General features: G+C 42.4%; 1 protein-coding gene across 1 annotated transcript in view; it reads right to left on the bottom strand.

Moving 5' to 3' along the window:
- The window catches only part of LOC131912905 (FRAS1-related extracellular matrix protein 2-like), a 34479-nt gene extending 9770 nt beyond the window's left edge, over nucleotides 1–24709 (bottom strand). Inside the window, exons 1-12 of the mRNA XM_059265194.1 lie at nucleotides 24583–24709; nucleotides 22680–22829; nucleotides 20091–20300; nucleotides 17421–17618; nucleotides 15857–16021; nucleotides 14670–14852; nucleotides 12528–12605; nucleotides 11477–11607; nucleotides 8817–8975; nucleotides 7015–7318; nucleotides 5165–5296; nucleotides 4567–4898 (exon numbers count right to left, since the gene is read on the bottom strand). Of these exons, the coding sequence (XP_059121177.1) occupies nucleotides 4567–4898; nucleotides 5165–5296; nucleotides 7015–7318; nucleotides 8817–8975; nucleotides 11477–11607; nucleotides 12528–12605; nucleotides 14670–14852; nucleotides 15857–16021; nucleotides 17421–17618; nucleotides 20091–20244 (1836 nt within the window). The 5' untranslated portion in view covers nucleotides 20245–20300; nucleotides 22680–22829; nucleotides 24583–24709. The remainder of the gene's footprint in view (nucleotides 1–4566; nucleotides 4899–5164; nucleotides 5297–7014; nucleotides 7319–8816; nucleotides 8976–11476; nucleotides 11608–12527; nucleotides 12606–14669; nucleotides 14853–15856; nucleotides 16022–17420; nucleotides 17619–20090; nucleotides 20301–22679; nucleotides 22830–24582) is intronic.
- Nucleotides 24710–24758: the final 49 nt, after the last annotated feature.

Here is a 24758-nt window from a genome sequence, read left to right as displayed (position 1 = left end):
ATTGAGCCAAATTTTGTACAATGAAGGACAACTTTAAGGGAGGTTTGCTATATAGAATTATGCATAATCTAATGAACAACCATAGAAATATGGTGTATTATGATGTAATGTTCAAAAGGGAAACAACATGTAGCCATCAAGTTATAAGTCTGGCAGGTATGGTGGCTCACACCTTTAATCCTAGCACTCGGCAGGCAGAGGCAGGGGATCTCTATGAATCCATGGCAAACCTTGTTTACACAGTGAGTGCCAAGTCAGCCAGGATACATTCTAAGGCTGTCTCAAAGGAAAAAAATAACTCTGAAAAACTTACCTTGTCGTGGCACATGCTCATGTTAAATTAAAAAGCAACATACAAAATAAAGTTAGAAAAATTAAGCCACCACCGTTAAACTATGTATGTAATTAAAGAGGTTAATATGTCTTTGTGTAATTATGGTGGGATAACGGGTGGGATTTTATCTGACTGTCACTTGTTCTCCTGAGTTCAGAAATGATGTTATTTTGATTACAAAAATTATTGCAAAAATTAACTGCTAAGTCTGACAACATAGGCAGCAGCATATGTCATGAACATTATGTGAATTGGGTTGTTCTTGACTGATGTAGCATGGCTTACTTATAAAAGACAAAAGAGAATTCTCATAAGAGAATCAGTATAGGATTATAGGAAGTGTAAAATAATAGGATGAAAAGTTGTGACTTCTGATATATATATTCCAGCCTCTGTGTTCATATTTATAAATCAAACACACCTGTAAAAAAGGAGGCAAAAATTCTTCCTCAAAGAAATCAACTGAGAACAATACTTGTTTACTTCTCCAGACCACAGAGTGTCTTTCCAGGAGCGTATTGCAATTCCATGCCGTAAGAGCAAACTGTTAATTGGGCTGCATTTCTGCAGCGTAGGCCTGGCTGCTGAACAACGTGACCAGCTGCTGTGGACCTAAGAAGTCAAGAGAGTCAAGAGTCTAACCTTGAACAAGAGCCAGTAAAACTCAGAAGAATGTCTTTTATTTTTCAAAGAACTTGTTTAAAAAAAAGAGTCACCCAAACTCCCAATTGTTTAAAAAACTAAGTTTAACTTCTGTCCCGTGTTTCTCATTGCATGCTCAACTTTAATTAGAACAAACAAACAAACAAACAAACAAAAACAGAAAATGAGACATGCATAGAGACAGAGCAGAATTATTGATTAAATATGTGTTTTTTTGTTATCTGCCTTTGCATTTTTTTGAGGTTAATAGCTAAAGATTATTTTAGAACTGAATAAAATTCAAGAACTTTAAAATTCTTTTTCTGAACAGGCGAAATTCTTAGCCTCTTAGTGAGTGTCGGAAGTGACCTACATAAGTCTTCTTTGCTGGTGCGTATGGGGTCCTCACTGGGCCCCCGGGATGTTTCCTGGTACAGACTAGATGTCAAACGACTGTTTTGTGAATGTACAACTGAATAAGGAGGTCTTGATATCAGCTGAAGAGAGCTGTAGTCACACTACACAAAAGTCAACACACACACACACACACACACACACACACACACACACACACACACACACACCTCCAGCCCCAGGGCCTGGATTAGCTACATTTCACCATCCCAGCTAAGGATGTATGTTAGCACATGGTTTCCATTATGGTTGCTGTGCAGCATTCATCTATGAGGGACAGAGGGAAGCTCAGTTGGCTTTCTTATAATAGTGTCTATGACCACATCCATTTTCACAGTCAATTACGTGTTAGGATAAGCACATGATGGGTTATCCGCACGGGCACACAAGATAAGCACACAGTGAGTTACCAGCACAGACACACAAGCTACATAAATTTGGGTAAGTTATCTGAGTTTTCTTTGTTCCTCTTTTCTGATCTGTAAAGGGGAGTGGGTGGGGCAGGGCATGGTATTTATTTGTATGGAGTTTTGAGGTTAGGAAGAATAGCTATATATGTTTAGAAAAGTGTAAGGCACATATTTAACAATAAATTTACTAGTTGTTATTATTTTGACTATCACCATCATTGTTATTATTTTGGGTTGAGACAGGGTCTTATGTAGCCCAGGCTGGCCTCGAACTTCTCATCTTTCTGTCTCCAGTTCTGAGTACTGGAACTATAAGGTGTGCAGTGCTACACTTGGTCTGTGTGGTGCTGGCCAGACTTGGGGTTTCATGTACATTAGGCAAACACCCAGCCAACTGAGCTCTCTCCCCATCCCCACTGCCGTTATCTTAATCGTTAGAACTACCATCTGACTATTTGTCTCCAGTCTTAGACGCATCAGTGAATGGAAGAACAGAAAAGGGATGTCTTGGAGGGCTAGCTTACTTTTATATTAATTAAGGTTGTTTTTTCTCCTCTACCCATGGTTCAGCAGTGTGCTCCGGGGAGAAAATAAGTCGATAGTCTGTAGAGAAATTGAAGTTTAAGCCGAGGAAGAATATAGGGGTGAGTGGGATTGTCCGTCTTTAAGCTTTCCTTTTAGAGCGTATGCAATGTGTTTCACTAGCTTGTTACCATGTAGATTACGGTGAAGGTTTTAGAATTTCATAATAAAACCCAAAACTTCAGTGACTCCCACTGAATCTGTTCTTCTCAGCGGCACTGATCATCGTGGTTCCACCATTGGACTGATTTTCAATAATACCAAAGCAGAAAAACTTCTCAGAAGGGATTCTGATACGTTGGCCATCTACTGAAAAAGCTTACATGAAATGGTTAGGAACTAGATGCTCTGCAGACCGGAGAGATGGTTCAGCAGTTAAGAGCACTGGCTGCTCTTCCAGAGGATCTGGGTTCAAATCCTATCACCCCCATGGTAGTTTACAGCCATCTGTAACTTCAACCTCAGTGGACCTGATGCCTTTTTCTGGTCTCTGTGTGTACCAGGCAAAATGTCCATACATACAAACAAACAAACAAACAAACAAATAAGTAAGTAAATATTGGCTGACTGACTATAGGATGTGCTCTCTCTCATTCCCAGTGTGTTCTACAAGCCTTTCATGCAAGACAAACCTGGCTGAAACCGGCAGCTGCCAGCTCCTGCCGGACAACAGAACCACCCACAGTTCAATTAGAGACACAGCCCTGGCTTCAATCACTTGAGGTCACTGGACACAAAACATCTCTGGACCCAAATGATTCAACAGAATGCTGAGCATAAAACAGCAATAACGGCCATGAAAAACAAAACGAAACAGAACAAAAAACTAACAAAGTAGAATCCGTTTAAATGAACATTTAGCATTCAGCAGACAGATTTAGTCTGAAGAGTTAAACACCTCCGAGGCAAGCCTTGCCTTCAAACCACGCTTGCTGCGTTACAGTTGGCCGGCAAAGGCAGTGTCAGCTTAGCAGGGTGAAGGCAGGGATGCACTGGGACAACCAGCTGTCCAAGTGACAGATAGAGATGTATTTCCACTCTGTGGGGAGGACAAAAGATGTTCCTGTGGGTGAAAACAGACTACAGAGCGGCCCGCAGAGACACTCTGAAGCACGGAGAAGCCAGCTAGCAGAGACCCAACTGAACGACAGTGCAGTCCTGTGGCTGCGTCCTCCTTCGTTTATGCCCACTGATCCTGTGTCTGGAGCGATCAGAAAGGAGACAGTGATTTAATAACGTCGGCACAAGCTCCAGGAGGAAGAGACAAAGGTGTGCGATCTGTGAGGAGGAGGCGGAGCTAGTGTTTGTTTGTTTCTTTTATTTCTTTTTCCTTTTCAGATGGCAAAGACAGACTGAGGAAGATGTACCCAACGAACCACCACCCATGAAGGCTTTATATAACGTGTCTCTGGAGACACACAGCTAGAATGCCTCAGAACCAAATGTCAAGTGTGCATTTGCTTGATTACAGTATCAGGCTCTTCCCATCGCGTCACACTGTCTTTACGTTGATGCTCTAATATGGGTTTTCACTAATTCACGCTATTTACTGACTCGTCTGCTTTTTGAGCATAGCAAGTCTTAACAGCTGTCACCCACTAGCTTCCCGGCACCACGAGAGACTACCCATTTAACACCAACTGTAGCGGAGATGAGCCGAGTTCCACAGCTCTGCTGTGGGAGTAAACTGATGGTCCGTTACCATAGACTTTCCCCTTTATTTTGCTTTTAACCCAGCAGGAATATAGCCTTAGAAATCCACCTTCAGGGACTGCCACATCTATTAAGACTCCCCTTGGCTAAATATTGAAAGATATGGTGCATTCTGCATCTCGTTTGCTACTTTAACAAATAGGCCTCTCATAATTTTTGTTAATTCAGGATTTTAGTTCAAATTCTTGACATGATTTTTAACGCAAATTTTAGAGTTTTAAAAATTATAACCTAAGCGGGGACTCTGTTACTTATTATTCTAGAGGTGTTCTTTTGATGGCCTGGGAGGAGGATTTTGTATATCTCTTGTATATTAATATGTAGTATGACAGATTTTGATACCAGCCATCAGCCGTCCCTCTGTGACTAATGGCTAACAATACTGAGGTAATAGTTGAGATTAGAAAACTACTGACAGACCCAAGCAGCTGGTTTATCCAAGGAGCAAGGCCCAGATGTTGGAATGTGTACCTGGCCATCCGTCCCGATGGTGCCTTCACAGTCTGCCAGGAGCTCCGACATGTCATAGCAGCTGACGAACTCCCATAGGCAGGCTTCCAGATTCAAGTTTCGGTAGAATCGTAAGGTACTGGAGCCCCTGACCGGCACACTGTACTGGTAAGGATAGGTCTCTCCAATGACCTCTGGGTTCTTCGTGGCATTAGTCAGGAAGCCATGGTGGGTCTTCACTTCATTGTAGTCCAGCAGGTTGGAGCATTTGTGGTTCCCAACTCTGGTGCCATCAGGGCTGAGGGTCAGCTCAAAGTTGGACAGCTCTCTCGTGGAGATGATGGGCAGCATCCCTGCAGGGAAGCACAGGGAGGCACCGTCTGCTCTCATTTGCATTTTTATTTCACTTCTAAAGAATGCTTTTTAAGTTGACAGACTTTCAAAACTGGATAGAAAGAGTTGAAAGAAGCAGACAGACTTGAAAGTTAATTTGCAAACTGAAGACGAAGGAAGTGAAATAAATAAACCAGGTTCCAAGTACCCCAACTCCCAAGGTCTTACTTTACCAGGATATCTACCGTCGGTGTGTCCAGAGTCTTGCTTTACCCAGGGTACTTACCATCTATATGTGGCATCGTGACGGTGAGCTTGATGAGATTTGCAAAGTCTGGGTCCTCGGGACCAGTGTAGCGCAATTTAGCTGAGAATGGCTCCGCCCCCACGACCCCAGGCACACGGGGCTGACAGAGACCTTGAAGAAAACGAGCACATTTATGCTAAAAGATGACAGCATGTAAGTAATGTTTTAATGTAGGTGCTGTTGCTTTTCTGTATTTTAATATTCGCTGTGATCTAACACCTGACTGAGAATGTATATCATAAGGAAGCAGAAGACTGTGTGAGAGGTGACCATAGCATGCAGTTCAGGAGTCTCTCAACAGTTCTTGGTCAGACTGACTTAATATATGAAGATCATTTGTGCCAGAAACATATTCACAAAATTATTATATAATGTGAACAGATAAAATGCAAATGGTTGAAATACATTACAAAGTATAGTTCAATGAAGTGAATCTGAATGTTACCCTAGAACAATATGATGAATCATGAAATATGTATTATATATTAGCTATAATAAATATTACTTATTGGTGAATAAAACTCAAAGTGAGTGTATGTTTTAACAGTGCTGGAACTGATCCCAGAGCTTTACTGCATTATAATTTCAAGTCCTAAATATACTTTAAGAAAAATCCCTGGAGCCGGACCTACAGTTGGGAGCCACCTGACATGGGTGTTTGGAACTGAACTTGGGTCCTTTGGTACATGCTCTTAACCACTCATCAACCCAGCTACCTAAAAATATTCTTTAATCTGAGAAATTTTAAATAGAAATGTGCATGTACATTTTTAAAAGCCCATTTAATTTAGGAATAGGAGTCTAAGTCAGAGGTGGAGTACTTGTCTGCCATGTGTAAGACCCTGGGTTCCATTCTCAGCACTGCCAACAGCAAACCCACGGGGCTGGAGAGACAGCTCAGGGATCAAGAGCACTGGCTGCTCCTGTGGAGGACCTGGGTTCAACTCCCAGAACCCACATAGTGGCTCACACCATCTATAAGTCTAATCCCAGGGCATTTGATGTTCACTTTTGACCTGAGTGATACACACGGCACACATAGATACATACAAGCATACACACATGCACTTAAAATAAAAATAAATAAAACTTAAAAAAACATCCAACCCACCAAATCCAAACCAAACCACCAACAAAAAATATACATAACCATCTCTACTCAGAGGAAGATTACTTTCTATAAAGTTTCCTTTAGTTTGGGTTTCCTGTTAGTGTTGGGTCTGGCCATATTCTATTATGCACTTCCAACCATGTGTCCCAGGCTCTGGCTTTAGACCCAGCCTCCCTTTGGTGATGTGCACACGGCTCTCCGCCTACACCATCCTTTGACTGTGCCCCCAGCAGATCCCCATGCATGCACCAGCCAGCTGGGCTCTTTACCTGGTATAGTAACCCCTCCTCGTCCAGACCAAACCCTTATTTCCTCACAAGTTCCTCCATATTGGGGTTTGTTACTCCTAGAGAGTTCACATTCCTTCATGCTTCTTAGAGTCACTTCTCACAATTTCAAGATGCATCTCAGCAGCTCCTCTATGCGGGACCAGACTCAGATTACCTATGCCTCTAATTTGTCTATGGACTCCCGGAGCACGGGAGTCCTCCTTTATCATCATGACGAGTACAAGGCTCTTTACCTAGCACACCCCAGGTGTTCATGAAAGGTGTGGAATTACTGTTTTCTAATGAAGACTTTTGCAAAAATGGATGCTCGTCTGTAAGTAAGAGTTCTATGGTATACAGGGTTATTTGGAGGAATTTATACACAGAAATGAGGTATTTGCAATACTGCAGCAGTGTTTCAGTGACCTTCCCAGGGAAACATCTCTCACCTTCCTCTCTGTCGATGGTGACGATGGGGCTCATCAGTTCCAGGCCTTCATTCCCATCGGCGTTCACTGCATGAGCCGCACACTGTACCCGGGAACCAGGCTGAAAGTATATGGAGTCTAACGTGATCGTTTTGGATGATGTGAAAAAGGTGTCGAAGTCCACCTCTCTCAAAGGGCTGGTCACACCATCCGGGCCAGCAGGAGCGCTGATCAGCCACCGGTATCGGGTCAAAGTGTCATTGATGTTCTCGCTGGCACAAATAGAGCCTGTTTTGTCGTAGTCTGGATATTTGGGGTTGCAAGCCTATGGGAAAGCAAATAAACAGAGCTGTGTTAGGACCACAGTAGAGAGTAATGTGGACTTGGACTTGATGCTTCTCAAGCTCCTTTAGTCCTAAGGCTTCCATTGCCCTTCATGCTGCATTTGGTCATGCAACTTCCGACTTCTTATTCCCAGCTGCCATCCTTTTATGACCTTTCAACTTCCGATAGCTCACTGGACACGACCACACTCAGAAGTGTCAATCACATCATCATCTCTGGAATCCCCAGAGTCATTCTTACTCTTTCTCTCATGCTTCTGTCCCCTCTCCCTCTGCCCTACAAAAGGTATTGGAGTCTACCTCTCTCGTGAGGTTGGTCACACCATCAGGGCCACCAGGAGTGCCAACCAGACATCCATGGAGAGCCCAATCCTTCTCTTTCCTTCTTCATGTCCAGCAGGTGGGTGACCTTGACCACTCCGCTTTGTAACACTCCTTAAGTCGATCCCTTCTTCACCATTCACACGGCTCCTTCCCATCTAACTCAAGTCCTCCCTTTCCAACTCTACACTCCTGCCCCACTAACATTCCAACGTGACCCTCTACTCACGCAGCTCTTCTGCATGAGAACGCATCCCGCTACCCAACAAATGAATTCCAAGTTGCCTAATGTGGCATTTAGAACCCTTTATAAATGAACACCAGATTATCCACACATTGTTAAGCCAATGAACACTCATTGTGTGCCTGTTGTATGTGGAGTGTTTCATTAGGGCTGCTGTGACCTAAAAATATATGTCATAGTTTTTGTTCACGGGGAACTCAAGATTCAGTTACAAGAAGGCAAGTGAAACCTGTAATGAATCCCTTCCATTCTCCTTGGCAACCACCCTTTCCAGAATGATCTCCCCTCACCTGAATCTAAAACTGTCAAAGGTCTACCTGATCCTCCATATCAGAGCTTCAGCTCTGGCTCTTACACTCTGCCTCGTATCAGAGCTACAGATCCTTATTTTTTTCCACTTGTCCTTATTTTTTAATCCCTTCTGTGCAGAGTTCATGCTTTACTGGCTTTCCTGACAGTGACGGATTCTTAAACCACACACTGTGTCCTCAGTTAATAGGCTCTTGTTTTGTTTGTTTGTGTTTTGGGAGGAGGAAAATGGGAGCTCCATTTAATGATTGTTATTTTAAGCTTTTCACAGCTCAAAGCTTAAACCTTAAATTTCCCAAGACAATACTGAAGTTTATAATTATTTTAAATCGTTATCTTCTGGGGTGAGAGGGTTAAGAGCACTTGCTGTTCTTACAGAGGACCTGAGTTTGGTCCCCAGCACCTACATGGTAGCTCACCACCATCTGTAACTCCAGTTCCAGGGGATCTGACACTCTCTTCTGCCCTTTGCACCAGGAGCTCATGTGGGGCACATACAAGCATGCAGGCAAACACTTACACACGTGAAACAAAAAAAAATAGATAGATCTTTAAAAAATCAGTTATCTTCAAATTTCCCCTAAACTGATCTATTTCCTCCTCACCGTAATGCAGACAACGGGATAGCCAGACACAGGCCCAGCGTTCTCCTTGGCTTTGGAAGTGTCATCATATATCAGCAAGGACACAATGTGAGGGACAGAGGGAAAGGTGACATCCGCCATGCTGTTGACTTCCTCTATATATACAATGGCCTTGGTTGCCTAAGAGGAAAGGAGAGTGATCGTTGATTATCAAATATTCAGGGTCCTGGAACTTCTCTCATTCAGAACAATGACTGGAAAAATCTCTGGAATCTCTGTGAGGAAGTCGTCCTGCCCAGACGCCATGCAGAGTGACAGCCCACACACATTCTATTTCATGTGACCCTGGTACCTTGCTCATCTTGAATGTTTACGGGGGAGGGACCTCAGCCTTGGGTGGCTCATACAAAGGCTTGCCACTAGCCCATGAGATACTTGGGTTCTAAGGTTTTCTCTTCAGTTGTGATGATGGTAGATAAATCAGTTGTGGTGCCACTAGCCCATGAGATACTTGGGTTCTAAGGTTTTCTCTTCAGTTGTGATGATGGTAGATAAATCAGTTGTGGGTTTGTGACGTTGAAGTTACATCAACAACAACAACAACAACAAAATCCATTAGTTGACAGTGGGAGAAAAAACTGACAGACACCTTGAGAGAAATGAGACTGTCAAGGTCATGGGATTGTGTGGGCTGTGGTGATGCGGAGAGGCCAAGGAGAAGCTAAGCTTTAGATGGACAAAGGCTTGGACTGCCTGGGACGAGGGGAGAGAGAAGATGAGCACGAGACAGAAGGAGAGTCTGGATATTGTCTAGTCAAGGAGGAAAGTCACCTCTGTCCATGTCTCTGGCTCTTGAGCAGTTTTCCTACCTCTGATGACTGATAGAACAGTCCTCAAGCATTGCCCTGACACTTTCAATAGTGTCATATGCAACGGGCACATCCCAAGTTGAAAAGACTGTAAATCAAGAGTGTGTTTAATCTTCCTAACCCTGTGAACATCATGGACCAGCAACACAGCACTGTAGGATTGCAGCTCGTGGTTGTGGAACAGAGATAAAAGTAAATTCAAATTATGTTTTTACACATAATTTTACAGCAATGTAAAGTCAAAGAAATGTAAGTTGAATCACAGTCAAACCAAAGACGTTTCTATATTTTTAAGAGTCTCTGACACTGAAAGTGATTTTTTGGGACTCTTTGTTCCTTTACTCAAAAGAATGTCACATGCTAGTCCATAAAAACAGGGAAAGACTCACAAAAATCTCTTTCATCAAGACTTTCTACACACAGATCTTGAGTTCTAAATATGACTTAAGAAGGATAACAATGTGGCTGGAGAGATGTCCGAGAAGGTAAGGCACTTGCTGCTAAGCCCAGCATCCTTAGTTTGATCTCCAGAATTTAGACTGTGGAAGGAGAAAACTGATTCCTAGGCTGCCTCTGACCTCCAGGTGTGTGCACACAATCCACACCATGAATATAAAAAAGCATGCATATATTAGAGTTAAAAAATTCTTGAAGGACAGCAATGTCACAGAATTACCATTTTTACTGAATAATAAAAATACTTAAGAAAACATATTCTTCCATTTGATTTCTCATTAACAAAGAATGAAACAATAATAAGTGTGCAGTATAGCACACTTACACATAGTGTTGCTTAAATTGACCTTTTCCTATGAGTGGCATGTCATTTAAAATTTTTTTCCACCGTTAAAAACAAATTCTATGGAGATTACATCTATCTTGAAGAAAATATGGTAGGTGATATGATGTAGAAAACACATTTTATGACTATAAAATTTTGCCCATGAAGTTCTCAACATCAAATTCTAACCTAATTAGGAGGAACTAGTGAAGCCCTGGAGGGCCAGGAAAGTGCTTGGTGGGTAAAGATGTCTGCTTCAATTAGTGTTGAATAAATGTTCCATCTTTGTGGCAGGCAATTCCAATGTCAGTCATGACATGGGAAGGCTAAGAGAGCTGATGTGGGGTCCGGGGACTACAACTTTGAGTTTCCACCAACACGATTTTCCAAAGACAGAGAGAAATGTCCAGGTTCTGATCTAATCAGAACAGAAATTAATTTGGGCAGTTGAAAGGGACCATGTGCATCCCCTTTCATGTACAACATCATCATCATCATCATTATCATCATCATCATCATCATCATTATTATGGTTTTTTGAGGCAGGGTTTCTCTGAGTAGTTTTGGTGCCTTTCCTGGAATTCACTCTGTAGACCAGGCTGGACTTGAACTCACAAAGATCCACCTGGCTCTGCCTCCCGAGTGCTGGGATTAAAGGTGTGCGCCACCACTGCCCAGCCATTATTATTTTTTAAAAAGATTGATTTATTTTTATATTACATGCATGAGTGTTTGCCTCCATGTATGCGTGTGTGTGTGTGTGTGTGTGTGTGTGTGTGTGTGTGTGTGTGTATGCAGTGCCCAGAGACCAGAAAAGGCCTGGGAGACCCTGGAACTACAGTTACAGATGGTTGTGAGACACCGTGTGTATTGGTGCTGGGAACCACACCCACGTCCTCCTCAAGAGCAGCAGGTGCTTTTTACTGCTGAGCCATCTCTCTAGTCCTGAGTCTTCTTCACTGTGATGTCTCACATGCATTTATTCTAAGAAAAGGTTGGCTGCAGACTTACAAACACATCGTCTCGCTTACCTGCGTCTCTGCCACCATATTTTCATCTGGTTTTAGGTGAACAGTGAAGGCCTCCCTCATCTCTCTTACCCCGTCGAAGACGACTTCAATTTCAACGATATGCTGGGTTTCCCCTTCCTTAAACTCGACTTCTACAAATACAAAGTCACTGATTTAGTCTTTTGCCTATGAACCTGAGATCTTCTTGGACTGTGGTATATAACAAGGACATTTTACATTGCGGTCCAGTACATGGGTGTATGCTTACTTAAAGGGAATCAAACTGCTAATTTATTGGTACTATTTGTACTATACTGTAGTGTGTGTGTGTGTGTGTGTGTGTGTGTGTGTGTGTGTGTGTGTGTGTGGTGTACCTGTGCACGTGTGGAGGCCAGGGAAGGATATAAAGTGCTTTGTTCTATCACTTTTTACCTTATTACCTTGAGACAGAGTCTCCCACTAGACCTAGACACCTTGGCTGGTGTCCAACAAGTCCCATCGGTCCTCCCACCCAGGAGGGTTCCAAGCATGGAGAGCCAGGAGAGGTCCTGGGATTTGAACTGAGATCTCATGATTGAATAGTAAGCCCTCTCACCTGCTGAGGCATCTCCCCTGTTTCCACTCTGATATTTTCTACTATTCTATTCTTCTCTATTCTATCCAAAGGAAAATTCCAATCATGACTTAGTAAACTGATCTGTTGACCCACAGTTTGGAAACTGCTGAGTGATGAGACAGTGAATAGTTTTTATATTGGGCAAAAAAAAACTCCCCTTTCAGCTCACAGATTTCCTAAGCCAATGAAACCCAGTAAACAGGACCGTGGATAGGAATGACTGAATGTTAGTAGGTTTAGGAAGATGCATATGAGGCTGGATTGGAATTGTTTTAAGTGCATTACTAAATTATATTTCAAAGGCACTTATTCTTGCTGTTTCTAGAAACGTAAATGACAATGTTTTCTCCCTCACCTGTCCCACTCAGCAAGGACTGCTTTGCTATCGTGAGAAGGCAATCCAACCACGAGGGAGGGTACTTTGCTATCAGTTAATTTAAAAACTTAAAGCATTACCATGATGGGTTTTATTGAAGCCTGAGTAGCAGGCCTTACTACAGAAGGTGGAGGAGCTGATTTGTAGATGTCCTTCGGCTTCCAATGAGAAAATAGGAAGGAAGACAAACACCATCATTCCAATTAGCAGAGACAGCTCTATTTCCTGACATACTTGCAGTCACTCAGTTATCAATTCTTCACGTCAGGAAACCGCATTTCTGATGTACTTCCCACCCACTTCATACTTCAAAATTTTTATTACCAATTACAAAGAAAAATTTTTAAAAAATCAGCTACTAATCAATGCAATTAAAATTTTCATTCCAATTCTGGATATAATTCCATTCCCCCACTATCATTTAGCCTTAGTATGCTTTTTGAGTTCAACAGTCTTGGATTTTTTGGCCCCCGTGAGAAACACAGGAAGATGAGAACAGCTAATTATTTCTAGCCTCCCAATTGGTTCTTACATTTTTAAAAGCAAATTTTGGTGTGTATATCTGCTGTATGCAATGCAATGTTATTTTATAAAATAAATTAGGTTGGTCTGTTTGGTGTGACTTTTAAAAAATTACTTTTTTAACACTAAAAAAAGTTGGGGAATTTCATAGGAAAACACGGATACTTGAGTTGTTCTGTATCTTTCTTCAAGGTAAATGTTAACTAAAGATGCCTGTGGGCTCTTCTCCACTATGGAATTTTGGGTTGGCCAACATTCCAGCTTCTCCGTTTTCCCTGGTTTCACTCGTTCCTGTCCCCAGACTTCACTCTGTAAGCATTCAAGTTTTTACAGCCACCCTCCCCCTCTGAGTTATACAAAGCAAATGTCTAAGATATTTAAAAATAATTTATTGTAAACATCTCAATGGTTGCTTCTTGCTGTGCATTTTCTTGATGAGATTTAAGTCTCTCCTCACATTTGTCCTACTCAGTCATTTCATCTCACAGAACAGGAGTTCAACTTTTATGACAATGCTTTTCCTATTTGATTGGTCTCAACCCCAATTTAGATTATAAAATGAATAATTAAAACATGTTTTAAAAAAATCTATCAAGTTTTATTATAAACAGTAAGTCGGTGCTTAGGGATTACTCGACACGCACGTGGATTTAGTGCTGTTTAACTTTATTCAGCTCTGTTTGTTAGCTCACTACATAGTTATAATTTTGCTCTGGTCACTAAAAGAAGAACTTTATTTCTAAGATAAACAATTTCTGTTAAAAGGTCATACAGTGATATTTAAGACAGTTTTTCTTTCATGTAAAATCTGTTCATTCCAGAAAGACTGACTTGAGATTTTGTAATTTGATAGAAAACCCTGCTTTATTTTCATGGCTTTTGAATTACACATGATGTGCTTCCAAGTCTGGGAATAACATTGACTGTTCATGCGAGGGAAATTACGCTCCATTTAGAAGGTATTATGTTTCTATTACCTATGAATTTTGTTACTGATTTGATAACACCCACCAGTCACTTTTTACATTTTGTTAGTGAGTCAGAAAATCAAGGTGAATACCCAGAACGTTGTGATTAAAGAACTAATGGCCGCTGAGGGTAAGAGGTAGAAAAGCAAGAACATTCGTTGGTAATCATAACTTATGTTTATGATTATGCTGTTAGCAAATAATGGAGAGAGAGAGAGAGAGAGAGAGAGAGAGAGAGAGAGAGAGAGAGAGAGAGAGAGAGAGAGGAACATCTATTTATTTTACTAGCTCTTGAAAGTAAATGATGGAACGGTCCCCAAACTTGCACATGGAAGAAATACCGGGTGTCCAGAGAGGCTCCTGCACCCCACAGGGCTGCTGTGGCTGGTATTCCATTATCTTCTCAATCTTCTTCCCTGTTAGCAGAAAGTTTTCTAACGCTAATGTTTGAATGAAGATGTCCAGCAGGGTTAGCACACACTTTCCCGTTCACAGCACACAAATGCTGTAACGTCTGACCACTGGATGGAGGTAAAACTCACAGTCAGTGGACTCAAAGCACACAGAAATTCTCAAAATTTCCCTCAGAGAAAATTCTGGGGATTCTGCTCTTTGTACTTCTAAGGGTAGTTTAAAAGTTCATTTATATTCACTTTTCCCCCCTTTTCTCAAAGTCCCAGCTCCAACAGTGCAGCACAATTCAGCTGGTGACAGACCCTGGAAGACCCATACCTTCTGACATGGGGTGATAATCCTCTCCGGAGGTGGCCGAGCCATCTTTGGTGTGGACTCTCACAATGGAAACCTTTGAAGTGTCTCCTTGGCGGACCACTGGAATTTTGACGACCACGGACTCTCCTGGTTTGCTGGGCTCAGTGACACTAAATTTGGTTTCTCCAAATTTGATAACAGCTTCTAAGAGTGCGGAAAACACAGACAAATTAAGTTGCTGGCAAAGGGTGGTGGGGGTGGACAGTTTTCACCCTTTCTATTTCTTTCCCCATGGGGGACTTTTATTATTGTTATACTCTTGGCTTCTCTCTGTTGCCTCAATATTAGTGTGAGTGCAGAAAGAGAAGCTGTTAAGTGTAGCCTAGATCCTTCCTGGGAAACGGTGAGCCCACAGAAGGCATGTCCTCTGGGTTGTCTCTTTGTCCCATAGATCTTACAAGAGCAGGCCATTGAGAAGGGGCGTGGAAGGGGGAACCACTGGCCCAGGACTGGATAGACATAAAGACATAGGTAGGGGAGAGGGCAGGTATGAAGGCTTGTGCTTCAGTATGCAGGCATGAGCCATAGCCTCCCCAATGAGCTTTGTCAGTTTTAAAATTCTAGAGCGCTGGCATTGAACTCCGGGTCATGTACATGTTAGGTAAGTACGTGACCATTGAACTATATCCAAAGCTTTTTGGGTTATCAGTTTTCCTTACGTGTGCAGCATGTGCATGTTGGGGTTTGAACTTGATGCTGGCTGTCTTCCTCCATAACTGCCCACTTTATTTTCTGAGGCAGGGTCTTTCTCTGAACCTAGAGCTTGCCAATTTGGCTAGTCTAGCTAGCAAGCTTGCCCCAGTGATTCTGCCTCGGCCTCCTGAATGAAGTAGGGGATTATTAGCAGGCTTCCACCCCTGCCCAGCTCTTATGTGGGTGCTGGGGACCTACACTCATCCTCATGCTTGTCTGGCAAGTGCTGTATCTACTGAGCATCTTATCAGCCCCCTAAATTGATCAGTTTTGGGGCTCTGTTTTGTTTCTCACTCGTTTTCTTATGTCTCCGTTGTTTGCAGGACCTACTAAGAAAGAGGGGATACTTTTCTGAGCCACCTAGGAACTCGGGGGTGGGGGTGGGGGTGGGGGGATGGAGGGGGGGAAGACTTCAGTTCCAGATTCACTGGTTCGCAAAGGCAGTAACTTCTTACTGTCAGCATCGTCCTGGATCTTTATCAGAGTTTCATTTTGCTCGCCCACTGCAGCCCCGAAGGCAGAGCTGCTCTGTGGTGTGCCAAGTACCAGCTGCAGCTCCTCCACGGCCTCATATATATCGTCATCCATCAGCTCGAGGACACAGGGCTTCTCGGTCTCACCTGGAGCAAAAGACAGTGACAGGCTCTAGAAGGATGCGCCAACAACTAGAACAAAGCAGAAGAGCAGGGTGTTGCTCCCCCACAACCCTCCACCCCCCAATCCGCCCCTCTCTGCCAGTGCAAAGGCTGCTGTTTGGAATAAGCCTGGAATAAGTGTTTGCTGAATACATGACTCTTTGTACACAGGCCCATACTTTCATAAAGATGTCTGTAATTTCTCCTTTCACAGTCCAGCATGCATCTTAGAAAGCAAAGGAAATGCCAGTTTTGTGCGTGAGTTCTTAGAATTGTGGTTGGGAAGTGAGTCAACAGGCCACTGCTGATGGCCCTGGTTAATCTGACTCCCCTGGTTTTTTCATGTTACTAACTTTTGTCTTGTTGAACAAATCATTGACCCAAAACAACTGAATTCTTGCCTCTAATAACTGGGACCAATATTGTAGTACTGACTTTCTCCAATCTCATTAAAAATTCTTTAGAACATATTAATGTCTATATGACACACAAGCATATGGTTACTCAAATATTACCAAATAAGCCTTACTGTTGGCCACATAACTTGTTATCAATACTCCATCAATATGAGCACAACTTTCTGCTTCTTTTCAATAGAATATATTTCACAAAATTAAACTACTAGGTTAAAGTAGTGGAATATCTGAAGGCACTGATATTCATTAAAAGTGTGAGTGAGATACAGGGCTGGAGAGATGGCTCAGTGGTTAAGAGCACTGGCTGCTCTTCCAGAGGACCTGGGTTTCCAGCACCCACATGGCAGCTCACAACTGTCTGTCATTCCAGTTCCAGGGGACCCAATAGCCATGGCAAAGCATCAATGCACATAAAATAAAAATAAATAAATTTTAAAACCCCATAAAAGTGTGAGGTATATTTTGCCTAATAACATTTCAACATTAACTTCAATTTCTAGCCTTGTGAAATTTGCATATTTGATAGGTTCTTGATTGCTGAGAACTAACAATAAAATACATCATTAGGAATCAAAAGGTTAATGAAGAGACCCCAAGATGTCTGTGGCAATGCATATGCCTTGTCACTTAGTACACATAAACTCATGGTGCAAGCTTGTTGGAAAATTGGGAGATTTGATTTCACTGTATTTTCCTGATTACCAATTTCTCAATCCACATGTGGTATTCTTAAATTACATATAGAAACTTCAAGGGCTTAAGGCACTGTCTCCATAACCTTGATGACCTGAGTTTAATCCTCCAGATCCACAAGGTGGGAGGGAACAAAATCCCAACTCCTAAAACTTGTCTTCTGACTTCATGTCAGCTGTGGCATGCACATGCCCCTCCCCCCACATCCCATGCACATACACACAAAATCAATAAATACAGTAAGAGATTTAAATCATTTTCAAGTTCATACGTACCGGGGAGGAATGTGACAATGGAGACATCAGTATTTGGGCGTTCTTCGAAGTCAATCATCACCTGCGCGGACGCCTGCCTCGTGTAGCATCTCACAGAGGACCTGTGCTGGACGTCACCGCTCCTGTAGATCATTGCCACGACACGGGCATCGTCTTCATTGCAAGTGTACACTCTCTCTTTGAATTGCATTTTAGGCACTGGGAAAAAAAAAACAGACTCGTGGGTCAAAATGAGTAGACATGTCCTTATGGAAAAATGACATTTCAGGTGCTATAGTATAATGTTGATAATAAGACAGAAATATGAGAAAAGTGTCTCGGTTTCTACTCAGTTCCTGGCCAACATTTTGGCTTTGAGAAAATCACTGTGAAAGTTTTCATCTCCTTGTCCTTGTAATTTTTATTGGCCTCTTTTGTGAAGTAAGCACGTGCAGTGAACGCTTAAGAAGTAGGCAAAACCAGAGACCTTCAGATATTTGTATCAAAACTGCTGTGTGGTCACATGCCTTCAGATTTTCTTGATGTGAAGAACATTAACATTGTGCACATAATTCCTGAAGGGACTCTAGCCAGCCAGGGCCTGGCAAGCATGACTCTGGCACGCCTTGCCCTTTTTCTCCACCGTTCCCTCTGCCTTGCTAAAAACACTAGATTGTATTCCTAACGCTAGCCAGCAAGGTCTATTCCCTTATTTGGCCACTTCCTCCTACAGAGGCTGATTACCAATGTTTAGCTATCAAAGTACTGAAATCCAGTAACCCAAAACCCGCTTTGGCTCACCTAGTTAACACGTCTAATTAAAATTAAACACCTCATCCGAACACAGGGTTTCCCCTTTACCTTTATAAACTGCCATTTGCCTACAGGCCACATCTGTCCTCTCTATCCAGAGGCAGTCCTTTGACCCTCTGGGACAAATACCCCTGCTCCTCTTCCCCTTCTCCCTCATCCTCTATCTCCTGCCTTTGTCTCTTATCCCTGCCCTCTGTCCCTCTGGGGCAAATAATCTCCTTCGTGCTGAGAGCTTGGTCTTGGGGTTCTGAGAAACCAATACTTTTCCTTTCAATTACAAGTACATTTTATGCAAGAATAGTAGGGAAAGCTGATGGATGTGTGCATGTGTTAGTTTTAGGTGACACCTAAGCCAGGTCAGTCATACACAGGTCTCATTGATAGCAGGTTCCTTTCTTCCAAGAACCACTGGAATCATCATGGTAGGAAATTGAGTGATGATGGTTAAAGAGGCTTGCTGTGAAATCTTTTTTTTTTTTTAAAGATTTATTTATTTTGTGTACAGTGTTCTGTCTGCATGTATATCTGCAGGCCAGAAGAGGGCGCCAGATCTCATTACAGATGGTTGGGAGCCACCATGTGGTTGCTGGGAATTGAACTCAGGATCTCTGGAAGAGCAGCCTGTGCTCATAACCGCTGAGCCATCTCTCCAGCCCCACTGTGAAATCTTTTGTGTTGCAATTTCTTCCAAGACAAGTGTCTACCTTGGATGGAAGGGTGATGTTAGAAGGGTGATGGAACAACAGGGTGTTCTGGGAAGGGGAGAAACACTCCATCCTGCAGAGAAGCTTCTTAAGTTCAGGGAGTAGACAAAGACTCCAGAAGTCCCTGAAACTGACCAGATTCACTAGCTCCCCCTCCCCTTCTCAATCATATATAAGCAGTAGAGATGGCTGAAAGACACTGTCAGATAAGCTGAGCTGCCCTGAAGAGGCAGAGACTAGCCCTACTGTCTAGAAGAGATAGCCTCCAATTCGTTGAGATGCCTGCATGCTGTGCAGTGCATTCCAGGTGTCCATCATTTGTAAACTGTCACCAGTGCTAGGGTGGGCTTTGGTGATGCAGCTGTCTTTGGGTCATGTCTGTTCCTTTAAGAACCCCAATAGAACTTACAGGTCCAACCAGTTGGACTCTGGTGCTATCCTTTGGTAGACTTTGGTCTTCTTAAAGAAGGAGTAGTGTCACACAATAACAGTGTACTTGACATTTGATTAGAGAAATCCGAGGCGTGGCTGGGTGACAGAAATTGTATAGTATTAAGTGGGAAAAGACCATGCATGTGGTGAGGAAATTTTTGAATCATTCAAAACACCAATGATAATATCACATTGTCCTTTAAAAAGAAGAAGACTAGTGATTTTCTTTAAAGACTGTCTAATTCCATCAAAATGAGCAGGAGGAGAAAAGTTGTGGGGTATTTGTATAGGGTGAACGGTGTCTCCCATGCCAACGTCTACCATGTTGAATTCATATCCTGAGTACCTTGCTAGTAGTAGTAGACAGGTAATCAAATTAAAGGTCATTGGGACTGATGCTGGCCAAATATGCCAGGTATTCTCGTGTCAAAGAGACACCAGGCCATACAGATGTCTGAAGAGGGAAGATGATGTGGAGAGGCACAGGGACAAGATGGCCACCAACAAGTCAGTGAGAGAGGCCTGTGACATCTCTCCCTTGTGGCCTCAGATGGAACCACCCTGCTGACTTTCATTTAGGCATCTCCCTAAGAGTGCAGGGGCTGCTGTTGTTCAAGCCACCTGGTCTGTGGCCCTTGACGATGTCAGCCCTAGCAAATGCATACAGTTGTATACAGCTTATCCCCCTACCTGCCATTTATATACATTCAGTCTTAGCATTGTAAAAGTGAAAGTCACTCACAGTCGGAGGCCGAGTCATTTATGGACACCATGGCCTTGCTGGGCTCGCCAAGGGCAGCGTTCACCGGCATGCGGAGTACCAGTTCAAACTTTTCAATTCCCTCCAGCACGGGTCTTCCCAGGTCATCCAGAATGACAACACGAACAGTCTGCATGTTGACGCCAGGCGCAAAATCTAAACTGCGGCTGATTCCCACATAATCTGTTCCAGCTAAAATCATAAGGAATGGATTATTTACATTGGAACGAAATAAAAAAAAACAATTATACAGATGAAGTTATAGTTAATGTTTTATACTATACAACATACATACAAAATACTACAGAGAAATACATTTAATTAACAGATGGAAAAATTGGATCTACGTTGTCATTGACGTCGTGAATCTAAGATGGAGTTCTAAACCTTATCTCCAATAGCTGGATTTGAATTACATATTTTAGCATTTCATTTTATCTCTTTTCCCATCTTTATTAAAGTCCTTTGATAATCAATTCTACAACAATCAGCATATCAATCAAATACATGGTAATGTTGTATATACAACGGATACATCTAAATTTTGTTCATATCAATTAAATATCTATCTTATTTCTGTTTCTGGGGTGACGATTTTACTTAGGCATATGGTGGCCTCTTGGTTAGAACTCCACACATTTCAGTGTTAAGTTCCTCTGCCCCCACACTCACTCTAGGCAATGAAGCAAACTTCAACTCCAAAGACACATATGATATTTGAGTTAGTATTTTTTCAGACCATGTCATACATACGTAGTGTTGATACCTCTATTTACACATAAAGTAGTTAAAAATACAGTTGTCTTTTAATCTTCAGCCACCATGTCCAAGAAGACTTGAGAGTGGGAACAGTAGTTCTGTATGCTTTTCTCTTTTCTTAATAGTCTTGCAATTCTAACTCTCATTTTGTACTATTTTATCTCTGAATGTGCAATTGTGAGTGTATCTGTCTCTGACTGATTAGAAGAAAATCTCTATCCCTTATGGTTGCAGGTGTGACTCAGTGGAAGAGTATATACTGGGTACTTGCAAAGTTATGAATTCAGTTTAGCATCCAAACCCCAAACAAAAACAAATGCTCACACACACACACACACACACACACACACACACACACGCACACACACACACACACACGTTTTCTTATGTTTCCTTTGTATTTTAGTTCTCTTTATTCTTATTTTTCTTTATGTATACATTCAACTCTTATTTGAATTTCATTCTTAAAAGTGAATAATTTGCCTGTTGTAGTGGTGTACACCTTTAATCCCAGCACTAAGGAAACAGAGACGGGCAGATCTCCATGAGTTTGAGGCCAATATGGTCTAGATAGCAAGTTCCAGGACAGCCAGGGCTACATAGAAAGACTCTGCCTCTAAAAAAAAAAAAAGAATAATTTGGGGGGCTGAGTATGGTAGCATATGCTTTTAATCCCAGCACTCAGGAGGCAAAGACAGGCAGATCTTTGTGAGTTCAAGGCCAGCCTGGTCCATGTAGAAAGTTCAAGATTAGCCAAGTCTAGATAGCAAGCTCCAAGCCAGCCAGGGCTGCACAGTGAAACTCTGTGTGAAAATTAAAAAATAAAAATGAAACAAAGAAAGAAAGAAAAAAGGAAAAAGAACCATTTGGCTAAACATATGTTAACAGACAGTTGCAGTCTGCAAGGTGCAGAGCTGGTTTATTGTATGGGTGACTTTGAAAATGGAGCCGCTCCTGCCTGCTGCTCTGCGGGACGACTGATGATGAGTAGCATGTATGAGGAGATCTGTGTGTATTTGTTCATGTCACACACTAGTCACATAGGATGGAGGGGTGGGTATATATGAGAAAAATGGTCTTGTCGGTCAGCTGAAAAAAGGAAAGGAGATTTTAAGCCTCATGTTTGCCCTAAAGTTCGTCAGCAGTGTTTTAGAGCTTAGGGTAAGAAACAACGCTGTGCTGGTTAGGACAATTTATATGACGATGTGTAGAGGGATGCCCGCTAAATCTCAAGTATTTACAGGGACACTTGGTTAAAATGAGGAGGTAGCCAGGGAAGAGGCACACCTGGGAGAGACTTAAATGTCTTCAGATTCTGTGAGGATGGCTGGTATGGCTGCTCCCCAGGATGTGTCAGAACAGCTAATCGTATTAGATTTGCCAAGTAGAGAACCAAGCCGTGCAAATGCGGACATTGCAATGTAGCCTTTGAACCATACATTATGACCTAGACTCTGGTTCATCGTCTCAAAATCTCTTTCTTTACAATGGGAAAGTTTAAATTTACATACTCTATAGTAATAATTTCAGGAGGAAGTAGTCCATTAAGAATGCTTCAGTCGCCGGGCGGTGGTGGTGCACGCCTGTAATCCCAGCACTCGGGAGGTAGAGGCAGGTGGATCTCTGTGAGTTCAAGGCCAGCCTGGTCTACAGAGCTAGTCCAGGACAGGCACCAAAAACTACACAGAGAAACCCTGTCTCAAAAAACAAACAACAACAACAACAACAACAACAGAGTGTTTTAGTTAGGTGAAGTGTTTGGGAGCTGGAAGCGGCAGAAAAACACAGAAGGCTGATGCAGGGAACGCTCACCATCTGCAGAGGGTGGTTCTGTTTTCTGGGACCTCACGGTGACGCTCGAAGGCCTGGAGAGGTCCGTACCCGTCCTCCATATCTGCACCTCCACGTAGCCGGCACTCTCATCCACCGAGTACTGGACATCCCCAAAGTAGAAGACCGGCTCTGTTCACCAGGACATAGAAAACACTGCTGTTATTTCTCTCTTTACCAGCTACCCCTGAGATGACATCCAAAAGTCTGCTTCCCTCTATTGACGACATCACGTTTCCTTTGAGTGAGCTGATATCTCATCTTAAGGCACACGACTTGGCTTACTTTTCATTTGCGTAAATACCTTTATTGTTATGTTTTGGGGTGCTGGGGATTGAACCCAGGGCCTCATGTATGCCAAGAAAGCACTGTACCACTGAGATACAACCATAAACCCATATGTAGGTGATAAATGGTTTCTAGTGCCGTTAAAAGCTTAGCTGGAAAAATACAGTCAAATGAAACCCAATATATAACACCTTTGTTTGTTTGTTTTGTTTTCTGAGACAGGGTTTCTCTGTGTAGCCTTGGTTTATCCTAGAGCTCACTCTGTAGTCCAGGCTGGCCTTGAACTCACAGAGATTCTCCTGCCTCTGCCTTCTGAGTACTCTTTGTTTTTTTTAAAGTTTTTTTTAAAGTTTTGTTTTTTTTTTTAAGTTTTTCCTGAGCATTCATTTTCTCATTCCTCACTAAACTACTGTGGGACAGAGAGATGGCATCTGCCTTATGCTGTCTTCTGGTCCATTGAATTTAGATTTAACTCACGATGTCTGAGTCTATTTTTAATTATCAGGATTAGACTCTACAAACTAGATTAGTATAAAAGTTGTGAGTCCCTATGACTTTAGAACGACCAGGCCTGGGTGCCAGTTATTTGGAGGGCTTTTGTATCCTCTATACAAACTGAGGTTTCACTAAGTAAGTCATCTCATGCTAAGAGGTTAGCGTCTGTCCTCAGGAATGTGAACGATGCTGCTTGGGTTCTATAGTTCCCGCCTCCAGATCATAGTGTTCTCCTGTGTTGGTAATGAACTTCAATGGATGGAGAGGTCACTTCCTATCTGATTCTTTATGATTAACCCATGACTCTTGATATAGCCAGAGGTCTGAAGGACAGTAGATGTCTAGGGAAAACTGAAATGAATTATGGGAATACTTTTAAAAATACCTAATTTTGAAATTTTGAGATAGCCTCACAGGAAACTGCCAGTAGTTCCCCATTGAGAGTTTATCTTCTAAACAGCCATTAGCAAAGGTAAAATAATCAAGAGAGCATGTGCGAAATAATCTTATTTGTCCTTAGTTTTACAAGATTCAAAAGGAGTTTATCTAAAAACACGCAGCTCACACCAGGACTTTTAGCATCATTAAAGGGGCGCTGTTCTGTTTGATAGAACTAGATTGAACTCCCCAAATGCACAAAGTGAAGTGAATCCTCAGAAAGCCACAGGGTGTGGCTGGGTGTGAGTGTGGTGGGGTGAGCTCAGTGAGAGCACTTGCCTAGTGTGTACACAATCCTGGATCCCATCCCCAGCACATGTAATAAAACAAAGCCACAGGAAAAGCCCAAGGCAAGCTTCCTCCACTTCTCTATTTGCAAATTCATTACCTTTACTAGAAGACATAATACACACGCTTATTTCTTTTCTTCCTCCAACTGGTAAGCATATTTAAAAGCATTTAGCTCCCCTGGCCTCTTAGATAATATGAAATCAATCTTGGAAATGTTTGCCTGTTTTGGTTCGGAGGTGATAAATCTGCCTACGGCATAGTTCGCCTCCCTGCTATCCTTTGAACTTGGACGAGCAGGCGAGTGTACAGATGGAGTTGTTATCTTATAACCCCAGGCAAGCAGACCTGACTGACAAACCAATACATTCCTTACATTTTCCACATCTGAGGAGGGGCAAAGGTGAAAGCAGAGAAGCCAGAAAATGATTATTCTAAGCCGACAGCTGAGCCAGGTACAGCGGCTTCTCTTCAAAAGGCTTTCACGATCATCATGGAGGCTTGGTCACGTGTCTCCCACAAGCGCTCTCTCTAAGTCTCTCAACATTTCTG

Source organism: Peromyscus eremicus, chromosome 6 (genome assembly GCF_949786415.1).
Source record: "Peromyscus eremicus chromosome 6, PerEre_H2_v1, whole genome shotgun sequence".
Lineage (NCBI taxonomy): Eukaryota > Metazoa > Chordata > Mammalia > Rodentia > Cricetidae > Peromyscus > Peromyscus eremicus.
Note: the sequence above shows the minus strand (reverse complement) of the source record. Positions and strands in the feature narration are given on the sequence as shown.